The 22,146-nt window shown below is 35.6% G+C and overlaps 1 protein-coding gene and 1 long non-coding RNA gene across 4 annotated transcripts in view; both read right to left on the reverse strand.

Moving 5' to 3' along the window:
* Window positions 1-22,146, reverse strand: part of CAMKMT (calmodulin-lysine N-methyltransferase) — a 414,521-nt gene that overhangs the window by 372,150 nt on the left and 20,225 nt on the right. For all 3 annotated transcript variants that reach the window (XM_001145471.8, XM_009442405.5, XM_009442406.5), the window contains exon 3: window positions 14,001-14,065. In XM_001145471.8, coding sequence (XP_001145471.1) covers window positions 14,001-14,065 — 65 coding nt within the window. The remainder of the gene's footprint in view (window positions 1-14,000; window positions 14,066-22,146) is intronic.
* On the reverse strand, window positions 3,263-5,938 carry LOC134807920 (uncharacterized). The gene is made up of 3 exons (XR_010149543.1): window positions 5,846-5,938; window positions 3,390-3,502; window positions 3,263-3,279 (listed from the first exon to the last, which is right to left on the reverse strand). It is a non-coding gene; the product is annotated as an uncharacterized LOC134807920 (long non-coding RNA).

The raw sequence follows: 22,146 nt of genomic DNA on the forward strand, positions 1-22,146 counted from the left end.
GTTCCTGGAGGGGAAAACAAGCCATGTAATGAAATTTTAAATGCATTGTAAATTATTTTGTATAGTGAATATTTTCTAAAATAATCATATCCTAATTTATTTACTTAAAGTGTGGTTTGCTTTTTTAAATAATAAGTTCAGTAATCCACAAAGCATATATTGGGTATTCATTATATGCCAGGCACTGTACAAACAACACATCACTCCTGCCTTCTGGAAGCTTACAGTCTAGTAAGTGATTTAGACATAGTTATAACACAATGTGATATGTTTTAATGGTATATTAAATTAAAAAGTCTATAGGTAAACATAGAAAGGACCAATAAACTATAGCTTAGGAGAGTCAGGAAAAGCTTTATAGGTGACATGTGAGTTGAATCTTGAAGGCTGAAGAATTCAGAAATTAGGGAAGAAAGAATTTCTAAACTTTATGCAAAGCCTTGGTGATTTATCTCAATACATGTAAACTGGAAATGCTGTTCTAGTGTAGATTTGACAAGAACCATATGTAGTCTAATTAAATGAAGTATTAAAAATTTTATTACCTTATTTTTAAGTGATTATAGCATTTATGTGAAATTAATGTACATGAGTGCATATATGTGTGTATGCGTTAAAGATGGCAGCTAAAGATGTTAGAGTGAATCTACCTATTAGCTTCCCTCTCTTCCTGACACCCCACCTAAAATAAAAGTAAGTATATTTAAAAACAAAATGAAGGTTCATAAAGGCACAAAAAGCTGAATCTTAAATCAGCAGTAGTGAGAAGCTAAGAAGCAACCGGAGTTACATGTCTATGAGTAGAGACAAGGATGGACTAAACACAGAAGAATTTGTTGAAAATCTACTTACAAAACAATTAGATCTTGAAATCTCATCTCTTATTCCAAAGATTTGTGCAACTACCCCTGCTCCATCCTGTCAGATGTCTTCGGGTCTAGTCTCTCCAGACTGGAGGGCATTCGTGCAGCTCAAGGAGGGTGGTGGTAAGGAAGGTAAAATACTTTTTAATTGGGGGTGGAGTAACTGAATCGGGGGGTTGAGTAACTGAGGACTCTTCTCATCCATCTTCCAAAATGCTAGCTGCTAAGGTATACACACTGCCCAAAGCAGCAAACTCAAAAGTGTTTTCTCTGATAAACTGGCCAGCTCAAGGGAAACACCATATGGACAGCCATGGTTCCCTAAGAATCAACCCAACCAGATCATCCCACAGAGGAAACTGTAATATCAGTGTCCCTTCCAATCAGTTTTGTAGTACACAACTCTTAAGGATCATCAGAAATGTAATGAAAGCCTCTACTATAACAGACAGAGACCAAAGAAAAGAAACAGAAAAAGCGATTTAAAGGAAACAAAGACTATAAAGACAGAAAAAAAAAAACTTTCAGTAATATCTTCAAAAAAAGCAAGAAAGGCAATTAAGAAATATGAAAAGAATGCTATGGGGGAAAAATCTAAGAAAAGAGAAAAAGAACTTTTGGACATTAAAAAGCGTAAAAATAGAAATAAAAAACTCAACAGAAAGGTTAAAAGTAAAGAAAAAGTAAAAAAAAAAAAAAAAAAAAAGCAAAACAAAAGATGAAAAGATAATTAGAGAACTGTCCAGGATGTACAACATTCAAAAAATGGAAGTTTCTGAAAGAAACAGAGAAAACAGATGGAAGAAAGTCATTAAAAGAGTAATTCAAAAAAATTTTCCAGACTGAAAAATATGACTTTCTAAACTGAAAAGTGCCCAAGAAATGTCCAACACAATGTTTGAAAATACAGCCACACAAAGATATTTTATCATAAAATATTGGAATAATGGGAATAACAGAAGATTCAATCAACAGAGAATTAACAAGTTTCATAAAAATGATAAGTTAGAATAGCATTGGACTACTCAAATGCAACTCTAGAAGCTATGACACATTACTGTAAAACTTTGAAGAGGAAATTGTTTCAAATTCTATCTTTTTTTTTTTTTTTTTAGACAGAGTCTTGCTGTGTCACCCAAGCTGGGGTGCAATGGTGAGATCTTGGCTCACTGCAAGCTCTGCCTCCCGGGTTCAAGCAATTCTTCTGCCTCAGCCTCCCGAGTAGCTATGATTACAGGCACCCGCCACCAGGCCTGGCTAATTTTTTTGTATTTTTAGTAGAGACGGGGTTTCACCATGTTCGCCAGGCTGGTCTCGAACGCCCAACCTCAGGTGATCCACCCGCCTTGGCCTCCCAAAGTGCTGGGACTATAGGCGTGAGCCACCGCGCCCGGCCAATTCTATCATTTTATATCCAACCAAAGTATCACAAGTTCTCAAAAAATTACTTCCCCTTACTTTCTCAGGAAGCTATTGGAGTTTCTAATCCTCCAAAACAACAGACCAGACAAAAAGGAAGCCATGGAATTTAGAACGAGATACAAAACAAAAGAAATGAAATGAATCCTCAAGACGATAGTGAAGGAAGATGTCAAGATGCTTGTTGCTGGGGTAGGTCAAACTGGAAGACATCAGAAGGCTTCAGAAAAGACTCCAAAAGCAAGAAATTGATTTACATATAGATAATTTTAACTGAAAATATATTAAACCTTAAAAATGTACAAATAAAATCATGTCCTGAGACAATATGTTCAAGCCATTAAATTCATATTTAATGTAGTTATTCAAGCCATTTTTTTGCCAAAATTCTAAAAATTGTTAGCAGGGTAAATTCTTCATTGGTGAAGCAATGTAGCTATTTTAAATTTTATTATTATTATTTTTTTGAGACAGAGTCTCTGTCACCCAGTCTGGAGTGCAGTGACGCAATCTCAGCTCACTGCAACCTCCGCCTCCCGGGTTCAACAGATTCTCCTGCCTCAGCCTCTTGAATAGCTAAGACTACAGGCGTCCGCCACCATGCCTGGCTAATTTTTCTATTTTTAGTAGAGATGGAGTTTCACCATGTTGGCCAGGCTGGTCTCAAACTCCTGACCTCAGGTGATCCACCCACCTCGCCTCCCAAAGTGCTGAGATTACAGGCGTGAGCCACTGTGCCCCGTCTTTGTATTATTTTTAAAACATGTTTGCTGGTGAGAAGTCAGATATAGTTCACAGAAATCATCCAAGTACCTGGATGCATCAGATACTGAGATATTTATCCAAATTTAACTTGCAGTAGTTTCTTCAACATGTGTAGAAAGAATGTTTTACTACTTTGTACTTCAAAGTTGATAAATCATTTGAGAATTGAAAATGCAGGACAGCACATAATAGGAACTTAAACACTTGTGGAGATTGCTCTTTCTGTTCCAATCTATAAATAAACAAGAACCAAATGAAGAACAAGTTAACTATGTATTTTATGTACATACATATATATATACACAAAAGTATACATGCACATACACACATACATGTACTCACAAATATTTAAAACTTCTCCAGTAGTTCTACTTCCAATTTCAATTTTTAAATGCATTTCACAATTTTAACTCAAATAAGTATGTTTCAAAAATACGCTTTCTCGAAGATACTGGCTGTTGAAAAATATTTAAAATAGTGTTAGCTTATTTTTTATTAAATAAAATAATATAAATATTTGTTAATAGCTGTTGCCACTCATGGACGGTATGGGAAAAAAATATTTCCCAAAGATTAATGATTAACTTGTTGAATTTTTTTTAAAAGGCTTATCACCAAAAGAATTTTTAAGTATTTCATTTAAATAGCTTTGATAAACAACATGACTAATGAGAACTGGCTCATCTTAAGTAGATAACTAAATATACAAAGTTTAACACCTTAAATGCTTCCAAATATACAATATGCATCAGGGATTGCAAATCTGAATGTCCATGGGTAGAGTGGGGAGTGCCAAGGCAAAATAAAGACCCTGCTCATTCCATATAATAATTACCATGTGAGCTCAGACTGGGGCCATTAGATCATTTTTTTTTTCTCTAAAAGAAACTGAAAAATCGACATTTTTATGTGAATATTTCTGATTTTTAAATCCTGGTTGTAATTTTTTAAAAATTATTGTATTACCTAAATAAAAAATGTATGTGTTCTGAACTCAGTTTCTATTAGTTTATAGGGCTTGTGGTATATGTCCTCTAAAATTGAAACTTAGATTTACCTCTCCATTATATAGAACATATTAACATATCAAATATAAATACACTTGTGTAGAATGAACAGATTTGTTTGGGTATGACTTGGGATTCAAATGAATCAATGCATACTTACTGAATACCACTTGGGTCAGGCTTTGTGAAAGGTACTATGCTGGGATAAAGAGTTATAAATGACTATAAATAATTAAGCTTCCAATCTTTCTCTTTCCTTGTCTTCTAAACATACACATATAATTTATCATCCAAATCAGAGCACTTTTGGGAGTGAAAGTAAGCATTGTTAATAATTATGATAAGAACAACTGCGACCACTGGAGGCAAACGAGGCTGTACAGTCACCCTAACTAAAAGAACCTGGTCTGTTTCTGTCTCTTCTTCTTCCAGTCTACCTACCCCAGGCTCACCTCCTGCAAGAAAAATCCTACATTGACAGCCGTCTTCCTCAGTTCTATCATGACGAAATCAGAAGGAAAGGGGGTAAAATGGAAGACAAGAGTTTTCTCATGATGGATACAAGAGTTAGAATTTTTTCTTAGCTTTTTTTTTTTCTTGATTATTTTGTATTTAAGAGGTGTAGAACCAGTAGCAATGTGAGATGGCAGTAGATGAGAGAGGGAAAAAAAAGGAAATGGTAACAAATCTGTGGGAAACAAGAGAAAGATCAAATAGGGCAATAAGAATCAATGCCCCCTCCCCCAACAAATTTATTGTTACATTAATTTCTCTTTTAAAGAAATTCAGAGGATAGGCACAAGCAGAGAACTTGTGGTTTTCATCCCACACATATCATTTCTTACTTGTATCTAATGGCAGTGCAGTCAATCCCCACTAAATTCTGATTAAGTCACCAAGTATTAAAATAAAAACAAAGTCCAGGATTAACCAAAATATTATTTGTCTGTGTTTGACTATCACACAATTAAAAACAATACTTTTTTGTAGAAAATCAATCAGAAATTAAGTGATACAGAAGTCTGATCTTCAAAACCCTGGAAGGGCAAAGGCTTAAGATGAACTATGAATTTACCATGTGCAGCAAAGACTACACCTGATCCAGTATACCAGGACAAGCAGATTGTGAGCATGTGGCGTATCTATAATTACACAAAACATGCACCTTTTCAATCTCATACACACAGAATGATTGGAAACTTTTCCTTATTCCTTCCTGCAAACTGTTCCCACCTCCCAGAAAATAATGAAAATATTCAGACTCAGGGCTGAGTGGAGAGTAAAAGTTCAGAGAAGAGAAAATTTTTTTTAACATGGAGTATATACACACAAACACTAAATTCATTCAATCATCAAATATTTTGTCCTTATCAAGCATTAACAAGAGCAGTGCAATATACGCAGTTCATATAAATGTCAAATATAACAATTCTCTGTGGAAAGGCTATCCACAATCCAAACAACTTTGTTAAAATCAAGAACATCCTTTTAGTTGAGCTCTTTGGGTGATTTACGTTTATGTAAGCACTTTTAAAATATATAGCCATAAGCTTGAGAAGTACCTTAGAGAAGGGGCTATGTTAAAACATAACTTGTTATTACTATTGTATTACCGTTACAAAAATCAGCACTTCTCAAAAAAAAAAAAAAAAAGAAAAGAAAAGAAAAGAAAAAAGAAAGAAACTGAAGTAAAACAAAGCCCGCATTTGGTTTAAGACTATTAAAAGAAAACGCATTCTTTGTCCCTTATCCACACTCCCCAAATCCCCATTCCATTAGATTGTCAACTACCTTGCAGAAACCCTGGAGAGCCCATTTTTCTTGACCTTTAATCAGTCTTCTCTGAGACACAATCTGCTGCACAGAATTCCATTTGCCAAAGTTATTTTCTAGCCCTTCAAGTTACCACTTTCAGTTTCAATTCCCATCACAAACTTTTAAAATTCATTTCTCGCCGTTTTGGAGAAATGTAGGCTTTAAGAAATAAAGTAGAATAGTTAAATTCCTGTGCCACCACCTACTAAATCTTTAAGCAAATTACCTTGTTCTGGACATCAGTTTCCTCACCCCTTGTAAAGACGTTAAGATTATTAAACGGGACAGTACTTACAAAGCTCCTGACAAATACTGTAAAGGATGCAAAAGTAATGGTAGCTATTTAAAAGACAGACAAAGGAAAACTACTCAGTATTTGCTCAGGGGAAAAATAAAAAGACTTTCTTGGCATATCTTGTGCTAAAACTTGGAAGTACCTAAATTAGAAACATCCCTTTAGATATTTAAAAGAGGGAGAAACTAGCAGGTTTATGACAAAGACATGAGCTACCTCTCTATATTATTGTACTGATTAAGGCATATGAATCTACAAAGGATTATAGGGTTTATTTCAGTCAGTTCCCATGATAGCACCAAGTTCTACTGTCAAAGAATCATTCCAATTCTGTGGTTTCTTATTTCAAATAGAAATTTTTTAAATACATTAAAAAGAGACTTCTTTTTCCTTCTCTGGTAATTGATAACAAATGTGTCTTTTTCCTTCTCTGGTAATTGATAACAAATGTGTCTTTTTCCTTCTCTGGTAATTGATAACAAATGTGTAGGGCTCTGTTTATGAATTAGGGGCACGCTTACCTAATTTTGAGCCAAAAGAAAAAACTGTCCTGACAACTGTGGAGCTAAGAAGTTGGAGACACATGGCTAGGGAAATTGCCATCTAGCAACTGAAGCCAACCTTCAAAAATTCTAACACAGACTAAGAATCAAAGACTACATGTACATTACGATGCTAAAGAGGGACTAAGAATCTACTGCCATGCTGCATACCATCAGTGCTCCACTGGCTTTCAGGTCCCCTATACTCTCAGGGCTGCTGATCATTACCCATGCGTTCTAACCACATAATGCATTGATGACCTTAAATATTTATTTTGTAACACAACTTATAAATTTTCTATGCCCAAAGCTCAATATTCTGCCACTGACTGACTTTAACCTCTTTGTACTTTCCCAACCTAAGAAAGGGTTAAAATGATTTGATCTCTGATTCCTTATCTCATACGTGTAATGGGGGACTAATACATTAACATCTAACATGCTGTGAGCTCCTTCAAGAAAAGTATTATTTTAAAACAAAATATTGTATACTTTTTCTTTTTTTTTTTTTTTGAGATGGAGTCTCACTCTGTCGCCCGGGCTGAAGGGCAGTGGCGCAATCTCGGCTCACTGCAACCTTCGCCTCCTGGGTTCAAGCGATTCTACTGCCTCAGCCTCCTGAGTAGCTGAGACTACAGCCTCACGCCACTACGCCCAGCTAATTTTTGTATTTTTAGTAGAGACAGGGTTTCACCATGTTGGCCAGGATGGTCTCGATCTCCTGACCTTGTGATCCGCCCACCTTGGCTTCCCAAAGTGCTGGGATTACAGGTGTGAGCCACAGTTCCCATCCTGGTTCCTTTCTTTCTTTCTTTCTTTCTTTCTTTCTTTTTTTTTAGAAAGGTAATCATTAGTTGAAAGATATGGATATTTAAAATTATGAAAGATATAATCAGACTGCCTCTGGAAAAGTAGAATTAATTTACCTACCCCCCTCCACCAACAGTGTATGAGAATACCCAGTTCCCCACAATTTACTGATTACTGCTTAACTTCTTTCATCTTTGCCAACCTGATAAGCAAAAATTATCTCACTTTTAAAAATCATTCCTTCAATTCCTAATAAAATAACCATTTGATGTACATACAGAACATTGCTATTTCTCTTGTGAAATACCTCTTCTTAAATTTTTGGCTACGTTTTTCTCTATCTTACTGGTTTTCAGATTGTCTTTTTATTATGGATTTGTAAGAGCTCTTTATAAAGAAAATACATCTTCATCTGAATATATGTCATAAATAATAATTTCCAGTGTGTAATTTGTATTTCAATTTTTTTGATGCTGCTTTTTGAATAAAGGGTCTTTAAATCTTAAATTAGTCAATCTATTAACCTTTAAATTCATGGTGTTTGACTCGCACTTAGAAGGACCTTCTTGATTTCAATATATTAAAATTATTCATCTGAAATATCTAAGAGTGTTATGTTTTTAATTAAATACTTAACCCATATTAAATTTATTTTGGCATATAGTATATAGGAGGGAGTCAGCTTTATTAGCTTCCTAAATTCCTAGGCAATGGTCCCAATACTATTTATTAAAGAATCCATCCTTTCCTCTCTTACTAAAATCGTATCTTCATCATATGTTAAGTCACATACATTTAGGTCTTTGTGAACACTTTATTCTAAAAATATTGATTTATATGTGTATTTCTGCAATAATGCCACACTATTTTAATTGTGTAGCTTTACATTGTTTTCACATAACAAAATAATGTATGATATTAAAACAGAATGGCACATACCAAAAATATCTTCTATCTTGTATTATTTTGAATAACAAAGGTACTGAAAAAATTCAAGAATGAGGCAGATGATATTACTAACCATAAAAAATACAAATACTATTTACAGTTTACTTGGTACTTTCACATTATCTAATATTATGTTCACCTCACTATAAAGCACTTATTGTTTCCTATTCAATTTTACATACGGAGTTAAGACTTGTACAAAGACTTGTCTACAATTACACAGCTAATAAGCCGCAGAGCTAAAACCTGAACTTCATATCCCATATACCTTCCATAACCACTCTAAATTAAAAACAGAGCAATGACCCATAAAAGCCCAACTTTTTCATTTTTTAATCAAACCACTGTACTGTGTATATGTATATATCTGTATATAAATATAGATATACAATGCATATATGTATATATAATGCATATATATACACATACACTACATAGATGCATTATATATCTGCATATGTACATGTATACACATATACTACATATATGTATATATGCATATGTATACACACATGCTACATATATGCATTATATAGCTACATATACATATATACATGCATATGCATTACATATATAGACATCTTTATTTGAATAAGAATAGCATTTTAAAATCCAAGCTGACATTCTTGAAGCTTTGATAATTTCACCAACATTCCAAACCCTAACTTTATAACATAACAACAATGAAACTGAAAAACTAAAAATTTAGACCATATTTCCAAAGAAACTATTACCTTTGGTTTCCTAAATACAAGTAAAAAGTGAAAACATATAATTTTTTTTCCTCTAGAAAAACCAGGAAGATAAATATTTGATTGTCTTGTTTTTACAGGAAAAGTCTTGCTATATTGCCCAGGCTTGCCTCAAATTCTTGGGCTCAAGCAATCATCCAGCCTTAGCCTTCTGAGTAGCTGGAACTACAAGAACATACCTCCACACCTGACTTTTATTTTAATGAGTCTTTCTTTCAATAATAACTGATTACCACCCCAAAAGAGATCAGTTTTAGATACATCACAAACAGACAAACAGATTCTGCTATCAGACCACTAGGAAGCAAAGTCTATAACTGTGTGCATTAAAAATCCTGGTCAGGTCAGGCACAGTGGCTCTTGCCTATAATCCCAGCACTTTGGGAGGCTGTGGCGGGTAAATCACCTGAGGTCAGCAGTTCGAGACCAGCCTGGCCAACATGGTGAAACTCCGTCTCTACTAAAAAGACAAAAATTAGCTGGACATAGTAGCAGGCGCCTGTAATCCCAGCTACTCGGGAGGCTGAGGCAGGAGAATCACTTGAACCTGGGAGGCAGAGGTTGCAGTGAACCAAGATTGCACCATCGCACTCTAGCCTGGGGGACAAGAGTGAAACTCCATTAAAAAAAAAAAAAAATCCTGGTCAGTCTTAGAATTCACTGGGGAAAACAAAAATCACCACTGTCACATGTACAAGTACATATGGCAGAGGGTCTACAAATTCCTCCAGGAGATAATGCGACACCAACTACCACAGGGTCCTGTCATGGAGCTCAACCAAGAAAAAAAATTTTTTTCAAAGAATAGTAGAGAAGTTTTACCAATACATCCCCCAGACTTAAGCTGCAACATTTGCCAGGAATCCTGCTTCACAATGATATTACTGAAATGATATAACTGCTGACCTCCTATCCTTTAAAGGATTATATACATTATATTGTACATAGTTTATAATAAACTATACGAAGTACTAACACTTCTGTTCATACTACTCAACAAAGGATGATGTGCTTAAAATGTTCCAATGAATCTATCACAGACCCAAGCATAAGATGAGATGTTATAAACAACAAATAGTTAAATTAGATACTATGGTATCCAAATTTGGATCAAGTAAGCACTGAGAATTACATTTTTAAAAATTCCTTTCAGTAGTGGAACGAAATGACTTTGGAGAAAAGGAAAATGATTTTGGAAGAGACAGCATGGTGCAGCTTATTTGACCAGAGGTCAGAGGACAAGCTAGAAAGGAGTCCCTGCCCACAGAAAAAGCAGAAGCAAGAAATCTGCTACAATGCTTATAGAGCACTCCCTTGTTACCCAAGGTATCTGAGCGACATATCAAAGGAGACACAGAAGCAGCCAGTACCTCATCTGAGGTGAAAGATGTCATCCTATACTCTTCCCTAGGTAGCTTGTCAGCACGTATTTCTGGGCACAATGAATCAATAGTAGACACAACCTCCTGACCAAGAAGCTTTGATATCTCAAAAGAAAGTAGGTTCTCAAGTAGTAGAAACCAAATAATGAAATATACATACCTATTCCTAGTTAAAGGTAAGCACTTTCAAAATGGTTTGTTTTCCACCATAGTAAATATAAATATATAAAAAGAAGGTTGGGTCGTATATCACACAGCAATAAATCAATACGCAGACGTGATTCATTCTGTACGAGATTCCTCTTAATTTCTTCCCACAACATTCGAAGAAATTCAAGCAATGAAAAGTTACCTCAAAAATATAAAACACTTTGCAGTTCATACATTTAAAACCACAAAACTTCTATACAAAAAAGTAAATACAAAAAAATTATCTTTTCTAAAAGTAAATAAGTTATCTAGAGGTTTATTTTCCAAAATTAAAGAGATTTTTCCAAGTCTTTTCACTTAGAGCATAAACCAATTCAGAAGGTAAGACTGATCCTTTCATCTCTGAAAATTTGCAATGAATATAATCATCCCCTGATATTCAAAATGAACTTAAAATTGAAATTAATGGTTCTACTAAACCATGACCATACCTTTTTTTACTGTATCTACACATATCAGGTTTTTGTGACTAGAAAATGTTTTAGTTAAGCTGTTTTTTCTATTACTAGGAAGCATTATTAACCTAGAAACAAATTCTTAAAATAAATAGATAATTCCATCTCTTGGTTCTCTCATCTATTAGAAACTTTTTTCCTCATTCTAATTGTCCTTTAACGTACTACCATGGTGGTGATTTATGAACTGATACTCTTGTATGGAACTTTCGCTCTGTATCAAAAGTACTTCTTTATTTAAAGCTAGAAGTACAAAAATTAAACTGATATTTTTAAAAATTAAACTAAAAAATCGGCCAGGAAAAATCTATTTTTTTGTATTTTTGAATTACTGAATATATTAAATATATTATAAATGAATCAAATAGAAATGTTTAGACACATCTTTATATGTCTACATGGTAAAAGCTTAGGGTTATTATTTGAGCTATTTATCCTAATTATATTGGGCTATGACAAAGAATTATGATTGTGGCGCCCTCTGCTGGGTTTTCTAGTCACAAACTCAATATCACTATCGGCATAATAAAATCAAATTTTTGAGGCATCAAGTGAAAAATCACTTTTTCAGTCCATGGTTACTTTACGTCCAAGATTATATAAAAGTCATAATCAATATTTACTTCATTGGAACAGGGCTTTACCAATTTATCATTAAATGAAACATCTATATAGATTTTTCTGTTACAATAAAAAGTAAACATAAAAGGTACACAAAACAACATATTTTAAGAGGTCTTATTTTTGTCACCACTTCTATCACTCAGCAATATATCCAGGTTTTTAAGGCAATATTTATAATGAGGCATTTTAATAAACAGCTATTTTGCTAATTTTATCTAATTTTTCTGCCCTGTTAGTTCAATTAAAATAGTATAAGACAGAATAATCCTAATAATATTATCTTCTTTATTAGGAAAAAACCAAAAGAGGTTATATAGGTACTCATCGCCAGTAATAATTAATAACTTTTATTGCATATCAACTCTCAGCCATGCAGTATGTATGTACTTTCTTTATAACACAGCCAGCCCTAAGAGATGAAAACAGTTGAGGTTCATAGAGATGATACAAATTGCTCAAGATGAGTTTCAGAGCCAGAAGTCAAACGCAGGTGAGTATCATTCCAAAGTCTTAAACCTTTCTACCAAACAACAGACAACAGTGAAAAAACACCCTGAATATGCAATATTTCCGTTTGTTCATGCAACAACAACACGGGGTATGGAACAAGTTGATGGGAAAAAATGTTAGAGAAGGCTAAGACAGTTATTCATGCCTAAAATAATAATTGATGCCTTTAGGAAATTATTTTTATTTTACATAATGCTGTCAGCTAGTGACCCTATTTCATACTGAGCCAATGGGGAACAATACTTGACTTTTACATTACTGAATCAAAAATTCCACATTTAACATTCTAGAATCATTTTCTGAAATTACATATGTTTAAGCCTGACTCAATGATATTTAACATTACTCCAGAACTAAAAGAGTATGTATCCTCAACCATCATTGGTATGCTTTGCCCAGTCCTTGCCTAGACCTAATAAAAATATGAGATACACCTAAGTGGGAAAGAATTCACTAAATGCCAACATGGAGAAACTAAAAGGCATTCAGGTTCAAGTTGGTGTTTGGAAAATTTTTAAAAAAAAGAAAGAAACTAAAAGGCACATCTGTCACTATCCATAAAAAAGAAACCTACATTATTTTAGGTATTTAGGATAATTTAAGGACATTTATAGATTCCTTAGTGAACCACAAATATTTTTCTATAAAATCAAAAGCTTATCATAATGTGGACATAAGAACAAGTGTTGTCTGAGTATTACTGAACACAATTCTATGCAAATCTATTTATTTGATAAAGCTGCATTGTTAAGCCAAAGACACTACCTAAATTCAGCCAAAAGTTAACAGTTCTGAAATTTTCTTTGAGAAAAAGAGTATGAGTACTATTTTTACATTTAAAATGCTCATATTTCATTGACAATTCACTATCTTAAGAGAAATGTCCTATACAAAAAACATAAAAAGTCCATAGCTCCTATGATGGTATGCTGTTTAACTCAGTGACATAAAGGTATTCTTGGCTGATTTCTTTCATCACATGAAATTAATTACAAGAACTATAAGAAATATTTAAGTGATTTTCTCAGTGGACAAATCTATCACCAATTAATCAGAAGCTTTGATGAAAAGGCAATATATTCTGTAATATTGTAATACTGCATCAAACAAAAACACTCTGGTATTAATGTATAGTAGCATCAAGAAAAATATGTTCTGGGTTTATTCTACAGTGAAAGTAAAGAAGCAGGGAATGGCAAAGAAAGCACCCGAAACAAAGCAAAGAAGGAAGAAACAGCCCCACTACTGAATTAACTGAGGTCAAAATGGAAACAAAAATAAAAGGGACAGTACTTCAGTGTCCAGTGTTCTTTCTGACCTACTCTCTCCCTCTCCCTCTCTCTCTCCCTCTCTCTCTCCCTCCCCCACCTCCCCCCCCCCCCACACACACACCTGCAAAGTGTAGAAACTGCAGTATCCCATTTTGTCGGTGTACCTTATACAAGGCTTATTTTGCAGCTAAAGACAGTAAAACTTTCTATTATATATACATATATGCACACATTTAGTGAGTATAATAAATATTAGTGAGAAGAAAACATCAACTATAAATTCACTTTGTAAAACACTAAATATATTTCTATAGAGTGAATGTATAACTTACAAACATTTCCTGTATTGTCAAAGCTGGTAAGGACATCTTCAACATTCAAGGATCCACTATTATGCCTAGAAAGGAGTAAAGCGTTTGCTTTAGTGATTCTGAAATGTTAACATTTTTAGTTTTCAAAAAAGCTGAGACTGAGACTCTATATTATGGTATACCCAATAGCAATAAATTATTCCATGCTATATTTTAAGAATATTTTCTGCCCACTAGAGGGAGAAGGAAAGAAATAACAGTATGGTCCTCAGAATATTTAACATAATGACTTTTTAAATGATTAATCTACATCTTAAAGTACTAACAAATAATATTTACTTGTTGGGTTTTCATTATGTAAAGGGAAGTTCTTAACCTTTTTAAAGCCAAAAACCCACACAGTATACTTAGAGAATCAAGCTGAAAAATCATCACCTTCCAGAACCACACTCAATACATAAATTTACTCTATAACAGCACAAAAAATTCAGAACTTCAGTCACAAAGAAATAGCCAATCTTCAGGTCTGCTATTCCATCTACAGACAGTCATGAATGTCAGGGAGCAAAGTTTTTGTATCTTTTGCCCACTAATCTTAATTCTAATGCCTTTAATTCTAATCCTGCTTCAGTTAACAACTCTTTTAAATATTTGACTTGACACTGATATTTTATTAATACCTATGAAAAATACTATTTGTTATATACAAATAGACTCAATTGTGCAATAGGTCATAGAGTTTGAGTTTCTCAGGGAAAAAAAAAAATTAGTGCTAATCCATCTACAATCCTCTACATTCTCTCCCATATAATTTACAGCTGAAGTTCTTTAGAACGTTATAAAAGTTTGTAATAATCATTGATAATTCATAAAAATTTACTTCAACATTCACTTTGTCATTTAAAACTTGTCATAAGTGATATATAGAATTACGGACTGAAGTGTGCCTCCCACTTTCCCCAAATTCTTATGCTGAAGCCCTAACCCTGGTACCTCGAAAGGTGACTATATTTAGCAATAGGGCTTTTAAAGGTAATTTAGTTAAAATAGGGTCATTAGGGTGGGCCCTAATGCAATGTGACTGGTTTCTTTATAAGAAGAGGAGGTATTGGGAATCTCACCCCCATCCCCCACAGCAGCTACAGCAAGACCCACCCAAGGAGATTCTGAGCTCAGACAGGCCTAGCTCTGCCCCTACATGATGGTCCTTCCCTACCCACCCTGGTAGCTGAAGGCAAAGGGCATATACTCTTGGGAGGTCTAGGGCCCCGCCCACCACCAGTTCCTCTCCGTATTACTACAGTTGATGCTCTCTGGAAAGCACCACCTCCCAGCAGGAGGCCAACCAGCACAAAAATAGAGCATTAAACCACCAAAGCTAAGAACCCTCACGGACTCCATTGTACCCCCCGCCCCGCCACCTCCACCAGAACAGGCACTAGTATCCACAGCTAAGAGACCCATAGACAGTTCACATCACAGGACTCCGTGCAGACAACCTCCAGTACCAGCCCCGGGCCAGTAGACTCACTGGGTAGCTAGAACCCAGGAGAGACATCACAGCAGTTCTGCTCATAGGAAGCCACATCCATAGGAAAACGGGGAGAGTACTACATCAAGGGAACACCCAGTGGGACAAAAGAATCTGAACAACAGCCTTCAGCCCTAGACCTTCCCTCTGACGGAGCCTACCCAAATGAGAAGGAACCAGAAAAACAACCCTGTTAATGTGACTAAACAAGGCTCTTTAGCACCCCCAAAAAAATCACACTAGTTAACCAGCAATGGATCCGGACCAAGAAGAAATCCCTGATTTACCTGAAAAAGAATTCAGGAGGTTAGTTATTAAGCTAATCAGGGAGGCACCAGAGAAAAGCAAAGCCCAATGCAAGCAAATCCAAAAGAACAATATAAGAAGTGAAGGCAGAAACATTCAAGGAAATAGATAGCATAAAGAAAAAACAGTCAAAACGTCAGAAAACTTCAGACACACTTTTAGAAATGTGAAATGCTCTGGAAAGTCTCAACAATAGAATTGAATAAGTAGAAGAAAGAAATTCCGAGCTCAAAAACAAGATCTTCAAATTAACCCAATCCAACAAAGAGAAAAAGAATAAGAAAATATGAACAAAGCCTCCAAGAAGTCTGGGATTATGTTAAATGACCAAACTGAAGAATAATCGGTGTTCCTGAGGAAGAAGCTTGGAAAACATATTTGGGGGAATAATCAAGGAAAATTTTCCCGGCCTTGCTAGAGACCTAGACATCCATCTACAAGAAGCTCTGGGAAATTCATCGCAAAAGGATCATCACCTAGGCACACTGCCATCGATTATCAAAAGTTAAGATGAAGGAAAGAATCTTAAGAGCTGTGAGGCAAAAGCACCAGGTAACCTATAAAGAAAATCCTATCAGATCAACAGCAGATTTCTCAGCAGAAACCCTACAATGCGGAAGGGACTGGGGCCTCTCAAACAAACAAAACAATTGTCAACCAAGAATTTTGTATCCAGTGAAACAAGGCATCATATAAGTAGGCATCATATATGAAGGAAATTACAGTCTTTTTCAGACAAATACTGAGAGAATTCACCATTACCAAGCCACCACCACAAGAACTGCTAAAAAGAGCTCTAAATATTGAAGCAAATCCTGGAAACACATCAAAGTAGAACCTCTTTAAAGCATAAATCACACAGGACCTATAAAACAAAAATACAAGTTAAAAAGCAAAAACAAAAAAAAACAAAGTACTCAGGCAACAAAGAGTACAATTAATGCAAGCGTACCTCACATTTCAATACTAACAATGAATGTAAATAGCCTAAATGCTCCACTTAAAAGACACAGAACCGTAAAATAGATCAGAACTCACCAACCAACTATCTGCGCCTTCAGGAGACTCATCTAACACATAAGGACTCACACTTAACTTAAAGGGGTGGAAAAAGGCATTTCATGCAAATGGATACCAAAAACTAGCAGGCGTAGCTATTCTTATATCAGACAAAACAAACCTTAAAGCAACAGCAGTTAAAAGAGACAAAGAGAGACATTATATAATGGTAAAAGGCCTTGTCCAACAGGAAAATATCACGATCCTAAACATATATGTACCTAACACTGGAGCTCCCAAATTTATAAAACAATTACTAATGCCTAAGAAATGAGATAGACAGCAACACAATAATAGCAGAGGACTTCAATACTCCACTGATAGCACTAGACGGGTCATCAAGACAGAAAGTCAACAAAGAAACAATAGATTTAAACTATACCTTGGAACAAATGGACTTAACAGATACATACAGAACATTTTGTCCAACAACTGCAGAATAAACATTTTATTCAACAGCACATGGAACTTTCTCCAAGACAGACCATATGATAGGCCATAAAACGAGCCTAAATACATTTAAGAAAACTGGAATTATATCAAGCACCCTCTCAGACCATGGTGGAATAAAAGTGGAAATCAACTCCAAAAGGAACCTTCAAAACCATGCAAATATATGAAAATTAAATAACCTGCTACTAAATGAGCACTGGGCCAAAAACGAAATCAAGGTGGAAATTAAAAAATTCTTCGAACTGAATGACAATAATGACACAACCTATCAAAATCTATGGGATACAGCAAAGGTGATGCTAAGAGGAAAGTTCATAGCCCTAAATGCCTACATCAAAATGACTGAAAGAGCACAAACTGTCAGTCTAAGGTCACACCTCAAGGAACTAGAGAAACAAGAACAAACCAAACCTAAACACAGCAGAAGAAAGAAAATAACCAAGATCAGGGCAGAACTAAATGAAATTGAAACAACAACAACAAAATACAAAAGACAAATGAAAGAAAAAGCTGGTTCTTTGAAAAGATAAATAAAATTGATAGACCATTAGCAAGATTAACCAAGAAAAGAAGAGAGAAAATCCAAATAACCTCACTAGGAAACAGGAGATACTGCAACTGACACCACTGAAACACAAAAGATCATTCAAGGCTACTATATTTACACACATAAACTAGAAAACCTAGAAGAGATGGATAAATTCCTGGAAAAATATAACCCTCCTAGCTTAAATCAGGAAAAATTAGATACCCTGAGGCACCCAGCTAGCCCAGTCAGTAAAGCATGAGAATTAGATACCCTGAACAGAACAATAACAAGCAGCGAGACTGAAATGGTAATTTTAAAATTACCAACAAAAAAAAGTCCAGGACCAGATGGATTCACAGCAGAATTCTACCAGACATTGAAAGAAGAATTGGTACCAATCCTTTTAACACTATTCCACAAGCTAAAGAAATAAGAAACCCTCCCTAATTCATTCTATGAAGCCAGCATCACTCTAATACCAAAACCAGGGACGGACATAACCAAAAAAGAAAACTACAGACTGATATCCTTGATGAACACAGATGTTAAAATCTTTAACAAAATACCAGTTAACTGAATCCAACAACATATCAAAAAGATAATCCACCATGATCAAGTGGGTTTCATATCAGGGATGCAGGGATGCCTTAACATATGCAAATCAATAAATGTGATATACCACATAAACAGAATTAAAAACAAAAATCACATGATCATCTCAATAGATGCAGAAAAAGCATTCGACAAAATCCAGCTTTGCTTTATGATTAAAACTCTCAGCAAAACTGGCATACAAGGGACATTCCTTAATGTAATAAAAGCCATCTATGATAAACCCACAGCCAACATAATACTGAATGGGGAAAAGCTGAAAGCAGTCCCTCTGAGAACAGGAACAAGACAAGGATGCCCACTCTCACCACTGCTCTTCAACATAGTACTGGAAGTCCTAGCCAGAGCAAACACAAGAGAAAGAAAGAAAGGGCATCCAAATCAGTAAAGAGGAAGTCAAACTGTCACTGTTTGCTGATGATATGATTGTTTACCTCGACAACCCTAAAGACTCCTCCAGAAAGCTCCTAGAACTGATAAAAGAATTCAGCAAAATTTCCAAATACAAGGTTAATGTACACAAATCAATAGTTTTTCTATACACCAACGGCAACCAAGTAGAGAATCAAATCAAGAACTCAACCCTTTTTGCAATGGCTGCAAAAAAAAAAAAAAAAAAAAAAAGGGAATACTTAGGAATATACCTAACCAAGAAGTCAAAAGACCTCTACAAGGAAAACTACAAAACACAGCTGAAAGAAATCACAGATGACACAAACAATTGGAAACACATCCCATGCTCATGGATAGGTAGAATCAATATGGTGAAAATGACCATACTGCCAAAAGCAATCTACAAATTCAATTCAATCCCCATCAAAATACCACCATCATTCTTCACCGAATTAGAAAAAACAATTCTAAAATTTATATGGAACCAAAAAAGAACCTGCATAGCCAAAGCAAGACTAAGCAAAAAGAACAAATCTGGAGGCATCACACTACCTGATTTCAACTATACTATAAAGCCACAGTCACTAAAACAGCGTGGTACTGATATAAAAATAAGCACAGAGACCATTGGAACAGAATAGAGAACCCAGAAATAAATCCAAATACTTACAGCCAACTGATCTTTTACAAAGTAAACAAAACAAAAAGTGGGGGAAAGGACACCCTTTTCAACAAATGGTGCTGGAATAATTGGCTAGCTATATGCAGAGAATGAAACTGGATACTCATATCACCTTATAAAAAATCAACTTAGGATGGATTGAGGACTTAAATCTAAGACCTGAAACTATCAAAATTCTAGAAGATAACATTGGAAAAACTCTGCTAGACATTGTCTTAGGCAAGGATTTCATGACCAAGAACCCAAAAGCAAATGCAAAAAAAAAAAGATAAATAGCTGAGATCTAATTAAACTAAGGAGCTTTTGTACAGCAAAAGGAACAGTCAGCAGCGTAAACAGACAACCCAGAGAGTGGGAGAAAATCTTCACAATCTAAACATCTGACAAAGGCCTAATATTCAGAATCCACAACGAACTCAAACGAATCAGTAAGAAAAAAACAAACAATCCCATCAAAAAGTGGACTAAGGACATGAATAGACAATTCTCAAAAGAAGATATATAAATGGCCAACAAATATATGAAAAAAATGCTCAACATCACTAGTGATCAGGGAAAAGCAAATCAAAAGCACAATGCAATACCACCTTACTCCTGCAAGAATGGCTATAAACAAAAAGTCAAAAAACAATAGATACTGGCGTGGATGCTGTGATCAGGGAACACCTCTACACTGCTGGTGGGAATGAAAACTAGTACAACCACTATGGAAACAGCGTGGAGATTCCTTAAAGAACTAAAAGTAGAACTACCATTTGATCCAGCAATCCCACTACTTGGTATCTACCCAGAGGAAAATAAGTCATTATTCAAAAAAGACACTTGCACACTCATGTTTATAGCAGCACAATTCACAATTGCAAAATCGTGGAACCAACCCAAATGCCCATCAATCAACGAGTGGATAAAGAAACTGTGGTATATATATATATACAATGGAATACTACACAAAGGAAGAATTAAGGGCATTTGCAGTGACCTGGATGGGATTGGAGACTATTATTCTAAATGAAGTAACTCGGGAATGGAAAACCAAACATCATATATTCTCACTGATATGTGGGAGCTAAGCTATGAGGATGCAAAGGCATAAGAATGATACAATGGACTTTGGGGACTTGCGGGGAAGAGTGGGAGGGGTACAAGGGATAAACAAATATGGTACACTGTATACTGCTCAGCTGATGGGTGAACCAAAATCTCACAAAACACCACAAAAGAACTTACTTATGCAACCAAATACCACCTATACCCCAATAACTTATGGAAAAAAATGAAAATTAAAATTACAAATTAAAAAAAAGGGGTCAGGTGCAGTGGCTCATGCCTGTAATCCCAGCACTTTGGGAGGCCGAGGCAGGCGGATCACAAGGTCAGGAGTTTGAGACCAGCTTGGCCAGTATGGTGAAACCTCATCTCTAATAAAAATACAAAAATTAGCCAGGTGTGGTGGCATGCGCCTGTAGTCCCAGCCTCTCGGGAGGCTGAGGCAGGAGAATTGCTTGAACCTGGGAGGTGAAGGATGCAGTGAGCAGAGATCACGCCACTGCACTCCAGCCTGGGTGACAGAGTGAGATTCTGCCTCAAAAAATAAAACTAAACTAAAATAAAATAAATTATCAACTGAAAAAAAAAAGAGGAGGTAGGACACAGAGAGACATCAGGGTCATGCATGCACAGAGGAATGGCCTCCGAAAAGGCAGTGTGAGGGCGGCCATCTGCAAGCCAAAGGGAAGAGGCCTCAGAAGAAACCAAACCTGCCAACACCTTGATCTCAGATTTCTAGCTCCCAGAGCTGCAAGAAACTAAATTTCTCTTGTTTAAGCCCCCCAGTATGTGGTGTTTTGGTTTGGCAGCCAAGCAAACTAAAACATAGTAAGAGAATACGTGTAAACTGTATTACCCTTTCCATAAAAATAGAGCTTTTCTTTATTTCTGCCACAGAGGCCCAGTTCTTTGACAGGGTAATTAAATGAGATGAAAAAAGTTGGCCGGGCATGGTGGCTCACGCCTGTAATCCCAGCACTTTGGGAGGCCAAGGCGGGTGGATCACCAGGTCAGGAGATCGAGACCATCCAGGCTAACACAGTGAAACCCCGTATCTACTAAAAATACCAAAAAATTAGCTGAGCGTGGTGGCAGGCACCTGTAGTCCCAGCTACTCAGGAAGCTGAGGCAGAAGATTGGCATGAACCCGGGAGGCGGAGCTTGCAGTGAGTGGAGATCGCACCACTGTACTCCAGCCTGGGTGACAGAGCGAGACTCTGTCTCAAAAAAAAAAAAAAGAAAAAGAAAAAGAAAAAAGTTATTTGCAATATGACTGACCAAATAAGCACTAGGCCCCAAAGTATCATAATCTGAAAAAACAAAGTCACCAATCACAAATAAAACAATCATAATAACATAATGATTCTTTGTCTTCTCTGGGCCTATAAGATTCTAGGTAGAGATGAGGTTATTTACACTAATATGGAAAACTACAGTAAATACTAAAAAAACATGAAAATGAGCAAAATATTTAACCTCCAAAATGCAAGATGACTCACGCCTATAATCCCAGCACTTTAGGAGGTTGAGGCAGGTAGAATCACCTAAGGTCAGG

Source organism: Pan troglodytes, chromosome 12 (assembly GCF_028858775.2).
Source record: "Pan troglodytes isolate AG18354 chromosome 12, NHGRI_mPanTro3-v2.0_pri, whole genome shotgun sequence".
Lineage (NCBI taxonomy): Eukaryota > Metazoa > Chordata > Mammalia > Primates > Hominidae > Pan > Pan troglodytes.